The 9,362-nt window shown below is 50.0% G+C and overlaps 1 protein-coding gene across 1 annotated transcript; it reads right to left on the bottom strand.

Annotated features, from left to right (window-relative positions):
- Nucleotides 1–2,837: 2,837 nt before the first annotated feature.
- Nucleotides 2,838–3,494, bottom strand: CCDC184 (coiled-coil domain containing 184; the record flags this gene model as incomplete). The annotated part of the gene is made up of 1 exon (XM_082636267.1): nucleotides 2,838–3,494. Exon 1 carries the CDS (start codon nucleotides 3,423–3,425, stop codon nucleotides 2,838–2,840), a length of 588 nt encoding a protein of 195 aa, XP_082492393.1. The 5' UTR covers nucleotides 3,426–3,494.
- Between the last annotated feature and the right edge of the window lie 5,868 nt (nucleotides 3,495–9,362).

The raw sequence follows: 9,362 nt of genomic DNA, 5'->3' as shown, positions 1-9,362 counted from the left end.
TGAAAACAATAATAGTGCCTGCTTCATAGGGTTGTTGGGAGATAAAATTGGGCACAGTGTCTGGCACACAGTAAGTGCCCAATAAATGACAGCTCTCGTTGTTGTTATTGGCGCAGAATGCTGGAACTGTAGCAGGAAACTATCTTCCAGCCCTCAGGGACACTTCCCCACTAATATACTTTAGCTGCCCTCTCTAGGGCCCTGGCACATATTCCCCAACCACTGCACAACTCAAGGCTTCCTCTGGTCATCCTATATGTACAGAGCTGACTTTAAGTCCTTTTTCACCCATAACTACATGACATTTATGAAGAAAGTCCATGTCAGCTTGGGAATCTCATCATCCCCTTGACTATCTTGAATAAGAGTTTTAGATGGGGAAGACTTATATTAAACAAGAGCTTCTAGAACCTTCCCTAAGTAATTGTATTTTCCCAGAGGAGCCAGTCACCACCACCACCGCCTATCCCAAGAGAACTATAAGAAAAAACTAACATTTGCACAAGGCTTCCCAGGGATCTTAGATATTTTTCTCCTCAACAATTTTTGTCCCCATTTTACACAGGCAGAAACTAAGCCTCAAGCAAGGAAGCAAGTCTCAAGCACTCATTTACTGTTGGAACTGAGGTTCAATGCCAGTGCCCTTTCCATCTCTCTGCAACAACCACACAGCAAGAACACACACACATACATAACACACACACACATACATAACACACACACATACATAACACACACATACATAACACACACATACATAACACACACATACATAACACACACATACATAACACACATACATAACACACACACACATAACACACATACATAACACATACATAATACACACACATACATAACACAGAGACACATACATAACACACACATAACACACACATACATAACACACACACATACATAACACACACATACATAACACACACATACATAACACACACACATACATAACACACACACACATACATACGCAGATATGCAAGTACAAGTGCACACACAGAACCCCAGTTCATTCTTCTCCCAAATTTTGTTTGGAGCACCTTGGAGAATCTCCAGTGCCCAAGGGAGCAGACCAGAGCTGATGTCAATCTAGTGGAACACCTTACCGGCATTCTCCACAAGACGCCTGAGGCAGTTTTTGTGGTTTCCTTTGTGATATGTCACTCTACTGCCAGAGATTCCGGGCAATCCCTCCTGAACAATACCCCTTCCCTAAGCCTCCCATGGAACAAGTGTCATGCCTGCCATTCCAGGACTCAGATTTGGAAATCATCTCCCAAGAGCCAGGTGCTTCACTGAAAAGAAGTCTCCTGCACATCTGGAGTTCTAGCTACTAAAAACCCTTGTTAGTTTGGGAGTCTCAACACGTAGCCTCTCCAGCTTGAGGTGAAGGTCCAGGTTGGAAATGACAGCAGGTAGAGTTGGCAACACATGTCCCAATCAGGGCAAGGACGGTCAACTCCTTGGAACCAGAGGCAAGAAGAGAGGAGGAAAGGCATGGTCCCTGTAGTTCCTGCTAAGCCTGTGTCCATGCAGTGGGTCCAGAAGCCCCACCCTGACATCGCCCTAGTACCAGTCAGCAAGGAGGGGAGATGACGCCTCTTTATTAAGGTTAACACCAAGGAAAGCACTGAGAAGGGATACACGGAGGAGGAGGAAGGGCACACAAAGTCACCACTTGAGGAGGTGGGAAGGAAGCACGTCAGTGAGGAACCTCAGGGCAGCCACATGCTCCATGCCCCGGTTGTGGGGGTGAAAGAGGAGAGGAGAGGGGAAAGCGCCGTGAGAGCCTGGGCCTCACAGAAGGGTCTGAAGCCCCCGGAACCTAACACCAGAGCCACAAGCCCTGCCCCTCAGGGCTCACACACTACTACACAGGTCGACACACATAACGCACACAAGACATTATGGAAGCAGCACCAAAAGGCAGCGGGCAGGGAAGTGTTGACGGGAAAAGAAAACTGAAGTTAAGCAGGTATAGCCAGGAAAGAGACAGTTTTTGGTTGCGGCCCCCAAGAGACCCTCAATGTCCCCTAAATCTGGGCTGTTGCTGAGCATCCCCAAGTCTCTGCCTGTGAACTGGGCTCTTTGTTCTCTAAGCCTCAGTGAGTGGATAAAACAATCCCAGATGAAGTCAGTGACAAGGCAGGATCCACTCTGCATGCAAAATCCTAGAGGTTGAGCTATTATGTCTTCATGCACATTGATAGCCAGCTCCTCCCAGCCCAGAGGCCCTTGGAACCCCATTCACCCAGACTCCTAGGGCTGCAGTTCCCTCCTCAAGCTTCTTTTACCAATCAGCAGCCGCAGAGATCTGTGAGGGGGAGAGGCTTCTGCAGAACGCTGAATAGCTTGGATTTCATCAGAAGGGTAAATTTTCTGTTGCCAGAACAGAATACCCCCAACTCCTTAATTTCTAGGTAAATCGTTAGAGATTATTTGCCAGAGTCCTAGATAAGTCCTTTTTCAGAATAGAAAAGGCAGAATTTTATTTACACAATTCAGGGGTTCTCCTGTTGGCTGGAGAGGGGGAAAGGGCAGGGTAGGGGGTTGGATGGGAGTCCAGAGATGGGCGCTTCCTCTCCCGCAACCTCACCTTTCCGCAGTTTGCTACGTCTCGCTTGGTCAGGCAGAAAGAATTCTTGATGCTCCCAGAGTCCTTCACCCTATAAATGCTTCCTCGAGGGAGTCTCTTCCGCCTGACCCGCAAGAGTAGCGGTCAGAGTGAAGCCTGCTGCACCGCGCGGTTCAGTCCTCTCGCGTCACGCGCTCGGAAACCCAAAGCCAGCCCGGGAAAGTAGTGCCCCCTCGGAGTCCCCTCACAGAGAGGCCTCTCCCTCCAGCTGCAGCAGGGTAATGTCGGGCAGGTCGAGGGGCTCCACAAGTGGCCCGTCCCCCCCAAGGAGGCCAGCACAGGGGCTCTCGGGGCGCTCACAGTGACTAGTGGGTGTGGCGGAGCTGGGCATCTCCTTCTCTTCTGAATCGTCGTCCTCCTCGTCCTCAGGATCGCGACCCAGCAAACCGCTGTCCCCGATCCCAAGCGAAGGGGTCTCCGGCTCTTGAGGGGCGCCCGGGAAGCTCCCCTTGCCACCGACCACGCCCAGGCCACCCTGGCGGGGCGCGGTGGTCATAATCCGGCACATGGAGACGATGGCTCGCTGGTTGGCGCACACGTCGTCCGAGAGCACCTGGATGTGCGAGGCCTGCTCGTCCAGGGCCCCCCGCATGGCCCTCACGTCCTCAAACAGGGCCTGCAGCTGGGCCTTCAGGTGCTCCATCAGCTCCTTCATGCCGCCGTTGTACTCCCCGGAGATCACGTCCCCCACGGCCGGCACTGTGGACACCTCCAGAGGTGCCGGCATGTCGCCACCGTCCTTGGTCATGATCTCTAGCAGACCGTCCTCCATTGAATGGCAGAAGCGGGCGGTGGCGGCTCCGGGTCCGGTCCAGCCCGGCCTCGAGGTGGGGGGAAGGTACGGGGATGGGGAGAGGTGCCCGGAGGGGCTGGGAAGAGGATGCTCCCGAGAGGGGCAGGGAGCCGACGTGAGGAGGTGAGTCTCAGGCGGAGGGTGCGGGCGGGATCGGGGAGGCCGGGAAGAGCCTGCGGGACGAGGATCGCGCTACAGTCCCAGGGCCGGCGTCTCTCCGGCTCGCCACTGGGCGAAAGCGCCCTGCTCTACCTAGCCTCCTGAATTACACCCGTGTCAGCTCCGCCCTCTGGGCGCTAAGAGCGGCAAGTGCCTGCGGGTTCCCTGGGTCACGGAAGCGCTCGCACAGGGGCTCAGGTCGAGGTAGAGGCCAGCAGCGGGTCGAGCTCGGGACTCCCCTCGGCCATTAACGGGCAGCGCCCGCGAGTGTGGTTGGAAGTGACACGGGTGGGTCTCCCAGCCGAGCCGCGGATGCTCCTCTGTTTCCAAGGCGACGCACGGCACTTAAATGACGTGTGTCTCCATGGCAACCAGGAAGTGGAGAGGGAAAGGGAGGATGGTTGGGAAGCTGCAGTGGGGCTCTGGAGTCTGAGCTAGCGGGCGGAGCGGGAGGGGAGGGGACGCTGCAGTGGCCTCAGCTGAGGCTGAAAGAGCGTGTGGCTGCAATGTTTAATAGAGAAGCATGAGAGAGCAGTTTGCTGCATAAATCCCTAGGTCGGGGAGACATCGTCCCTCCCCTAGCCTGGGTGGTAGACACTGAGCGCGACAGCCTTGGAAGGATTTTCACCCGCCCGAAATCCTTTCTCTGAGGAGGACGTTAGAGCCGCGTCCTGCTTCTCTGTCCTCCAGCAGGGAAGCAGAGCGGGTAGCGAGGCCGACCCTATGACCCAGAGTAGAGCTGGGGCGCGACGGCGCCCTGGAGCCGGCCCCGCCCGGCCTTAGAGGTGCAGAGGCGCGGGAGGGCACTACGGAGGTTTCCGCCACTCCCTTCTGCTTCTGCAGTAAATCAGCCCTCGCTGTAGATAAGATAGTACAGGAGCCGAGAAAAGATGGGATTCCTTCCCATATGAGACCGAACCGCTTCTACTCAGGGCACTGGGGGTTCTTCCAGCACGGTGAGGCAAAGCGCTTCAGTTTTGAGAAAGAAAGCTCCGTAAGAACAGAGATACTTGTCTCCTCCGTGTCCTCCAGCACGGAATCCCCAGCACCCAAAATAGAACCTGGCGCGTAGTAAGTAAATGCTCAGTACGTTTGTTGAATGAATAATTTAATAAGAACCACTGCGTCCCATTCCCTCATCCATTACTCTCCAGCTCACAGGCAGTGGATTTTAGGAGACCTGAATTCAGTTTTGTTTCTTCCATTTATTAGTTCAGAGACCCTGAATAAATCATTTTCCTGATCTGTTAGGGGATTGGACTGGGTAATATTGGGTAATATTATTTCTAACTCTGAATAACACTGCATCAGCTCACAGTTGAAAGGGCGAACTGTCGACAATGTGTGGAAGGGATGGGGAGGAAGGGTTATGTAAGGGTAATTCCCCCTCAGCAGGCCCACCACCCATGTACAGACATACACGGAGTGTCTCAACCTTTGTGACAATGCCTTTCCCTTTTTGAGGAGCGGAGTGGGAAAGGAGGAGGAGGAAGAAAAGTTGAATTTAATACATTTACAGATGACTTCAGATTGCAAAGCAAACAATACCTGGGCAGCAGCTTATTAACTAATAATATGACCTTAGTAAATTGGAGAAGCCAAGTGTTCAGAAACCAAAAATGAAGCTCACAAGAAAAAGTAAATCTGGGGAAGAGAAAAGCTGTATCATTTCACGATTGGGAAGAGCAGGTATGGGTGAGCGTTTCGTACACTAGTGGTTCAGTGATAGCAAATGTGTTACCGTGAGGTTTCCCTGCGTGCATACTCTAGTGGTGAGGGGTGGGGCTGGCCCAGAGAAACTTTTCTGGCACTAAAAAACTCTTTGGCTTATTCCTTGTCTTACTGCTATAAAATAGAAACAAGTGGGGAAATATCCTAAACAGCAAAATGTTTAATCAAAGGCAGTGTTGATATAATAAAGTATTATGCAGCCATTAGAAATTTGATTTCCCAAAACAAATATATGGAGAAAATTAAAAAACCTATTGTATCTTCTATGATTCAATCCCATTTGCTTGCTCATTCCATCCTTCCTCCGTTCCACAGACCTGTGACTCTCACCTCAGTTATCACTCCCACCTCCACCATGTGTCCCACAGGTTATTCCTAAAGCTCAGGAGAAGACAGAAATGCTTTTCCTTGGTTTGCCTAAGCACAACCAAAGAGCGCTGATATTCAGGAAAAGACTTTACCAAAAAGGAGCTGTAGGAAAACTAGAAACAGACAAGACACACCCAAAACAGCTGAGCTTACACAGTATAAGTTTATAGCAAGCATAGTCTTAGGGCTTATGGACTCAACCCTGCTGTTCGTCTTTCCCTGGAGACTTTTGCTATAGTCAGAAAAGACTGGCATGATTTTCAGACTTTTTGCCTGGGTCTGTTACTTCACATCTCTTGACCAGCACTTCACATGGATGATTTCACCTTGCCAGCTCCCTCACTCTTCAGATAGGCCCCTGCCTTCTACCTATAAGAACTGACCCTGTCCCCAGCACAGGGCCTCCCATCTTAGCCTTAACCTTACATTAAACCTAGCCCCCATACAGTAGGAGCTGGGTTATGCCATCATACAAGGCCCTTTGCCACTGTTGTTGCGGACACCATGTATGTCAAGGCTTTCAGCATAAGATTACATCGTGCTCCCCAGAGACGCTGGCATGAGGTCTGCTGAGAGTACAGGGGGTCTGAGCCTAGAGGGAGGGGAAGTTATTGGAGAAGCATGAAAGAATATGGGAAACAGTGCAGAGATCAAGGGGTGTGGCTGATCCAGTCAAGTTCCAAGTCAGACATTGGAGAGCCAAGGGTAGGTGGGATCTGGGGGTGTGGACTAGTAGCAAGACTTGAAAATACAAGGAGACAATTGGCGCCTCAGATTCAGAACCAGATAATTTCAGGAATTCTGTGTGAAATTGAGACAAGGGGAAATAGGAGAGGTCTAGTCTCAGAAAAGTAAGGGGGACAGATGCAGAGAGTGGAGCAGAACCTCAGTCAGCTGTTTGGGTTACAGTGCTGGGCCCTCTGGAAGCCAGGGCCCTGGGGTTTGTTAATTGGGTCCATCCCCAAGCTGAATGGATAGGTACTCTGGCCATATCACTAGAGTATTCAGACACAGCAAGAAAAAATAAGCCCTATGCACTCCTCTTCTGCTTCCTGCCTTTTTCTTTTCCTCTGGGAATCACCTTAGCTGTTCTATTCCTTCATCCCAATCTCATCAGCTCATGGGGGGAATAGACTCAATGCTGCATAGATAAAGGTCTCCGTCAGGTACACCTAGTTCCAAACTTCAAATTTCACTAAAATTGTGATTCTTAATAGTCTCTGCCATTTTCCTCTGTCTCGTGTCTAGTTTATCTCCAGTGTCTATTTTATATAGCTGGTGTACTTTTTGCACTATAAATCCAGCAACTGTAATAAAGATGCTCGCTTGACTCAGATCTAGAATGATGGTCAAAATCAAGGAACAGCTGACTGCTGCACCATAGGTCCGCAATCCCAGACAGTACTCCCCAAATGTAAATTTTATGAAGCTGAGCTGCCTTGTGGCCCATCTCAGCATGATATCACATTCAAAAGAAACACATCTAATAACAAAAAAGAATTAAAAAGCAATTGAGATTTTTATTATGTCTCTGGAAAAACTCTAAAGGGTTTTACATTCTTAGCACAGAGCAAAACATCTTAAACTTCTCTTCTCTCCTTCTCTATTCATCTCGCTCATGTGACCATAGCTGTTGCTACCTTTCTCTCTCCCCTCTTCCCCAACACCCCCAAACGTTCTCTCAAGGCTGGCCCTTGCTTCTTCACTCCCCCACCCCCTTTACCTTTTTTTTTTTTTTTTTTTTTGCGGTGCGCGGGCCTCTCACCATTGTGGCCTCTCCCATTGCGGAGCACAGACTCCGGACGTGCAGGCTCAGCGGCCATGGCTCACGGGCCCAGCCGCTCCGCGGCATGTGGGATCTTCCCAGATCGGGGCACGAACCCGTGTCCCCTGCATCGGCAGGCGGACTCTCAACAACTGCGCCACCAGGGAAGCCCCCCCTTTACTTCGAGTGTTTTCTTTTTCTCTTCCGCAAGAAGAAACTCCTTGTCCTTGTTTCAGCTCCTTTGATTCTGTCCCTCAGTTCCCTGATCTGCACAGGTACCAGGAGCCCCAGCTGTCAGTGACAGGGGTCTCCTTCCAAGAGGGTAAGAAAGACTGAGAGGCTGAGAATAATCACATTATTGTGGATTTTGTCTGTCACATAGACTAAATTTTCCCATCATGAGTGGGTGGGTGGCCTGGTGTTACAACCAACCTGCTTTGCTCATCTCCTCCACACTTGTACAGAGAAATGAGCGCGGTCGTTTGTAAAGATCCGAAATCCATATGAGCCTCTGACTGGAGAGGGGGTCCAACTGTTCACACACTCAGGAGTCTCTACTGTCACAGATATGGTCATGAGGTAAGACACACACACACACACACACACACACACACACATCCCTCACTTAAGCCCAGAGCTGGGCTATCAGTTGCTTGCTTTGTGCCTTCAACCTAATTTTAGGAATCCTAAAGGCCACCCCTCCCCATTTCTTTTTCACTCATATTAACTTTACTCAGAGCAAGAATACCAGGGGACCTTCCGACTTCTCATGCAGTCTGCACTTCCACTGAAAATAACCTGTCATTTCAATTAAACCTGCTTTACTTGTTTTTACACTACTTCCCCTTTCTTCATTGCCCACTGCAACAGCTTTTCTTGTATCAACACTTGCAAAGCGTTTTTCCCCTTTCAGTGCATGTTTAGTCATTTATCCTGTACCACTCTGGACTAGTTCCAGTCCAAGTGTCGCTGGGCAGTTAGTCATAGACACAGACATTCCAAGCTCTGGAGCCACCCATGACCTCTGGTGCAGGGCCTGGTGCACCCTCCTCATGCATCCTCTCCATATATTTTTCTGCCCCCAGAAAGTTGCCAATAGCTCAGGGCCTGGTTTGTCCCCAAGTGAGGATACTCATTAGGCATGGATAATGCTGTACCACCTGAGAACCTCCACCATTTCTGGTGCCATGGGGCAATTTTGCTTGGCAAATTGCCTCTCCCAGAGTATCAGTGAGATTTGGAGGAAATTATGTCCAAGTATCTGGGCATGGTATGGACTGTGGTATGTCTGCCTCAGACTTCTCTTCCATTTAAAAGAATTTTTAGAAATTTAGTTCCTTAATACTGACTTACGCAAGTTTCTAGGCCCCTTCTCACCTGTCATATCTTAAGGAAGTCTGTGGACAATATATACAATTTTTTCAGGTCTCACTCGTACTAATGCCTCTATCTACGCGCTCTCCAGACTTCTCAAGGCCCTAGCGATACTATCAAAAGTGGTTCCTACCGCTCCCCTTTTGCTGTGAGGTGGTATTCCAAGGGCCAGCAAGGCGCCGTCAGCTGCGCTAGTAGAGCGCCCACTGTGAGGGTGCACTACGGTTCTATTCAACACACACAATTACACTGGTATTCACGACTATGTCCTGAACAGGGTCCCCCAAAGTAATCCACTTCTCCAAAGGACTGCAAAGGTGCTGCATCTTAGGCAGAAGTGAGGAGCAGGGCCCATTCTCCAACTTTTTCACCTAGATCCTGAAGCCCCTGTTTTAAGAAGTCTTACATGAAAGCAGCTCCATCTTCTGTGATCAGCTACACATTCACAGTTTATAGACACAATGCCTGCTGTATTTGTTTTAAGGCACTAGGATCCCCTTTGCTCTGGAATGCTCTAG

The sequence above is a fragment of the Mesoplodon mirus genome (assembly GCF_964341445.2).
Source record: "Mesoplodon mirus genome assembly, chromosome: 11".
Classification (NCBI taxonomy): Eukaryota; Metazoa; Chordata; class Mammalia; order Artiodactyla; family Ziphiidae; genus Mesoplodon; species Mesoplodon mirus.
The sequence above is the reverse complement of the archived record's forward strand: the minus strand, read 5'-3'. Positions and strand labels throughout refer to the sequence as shown.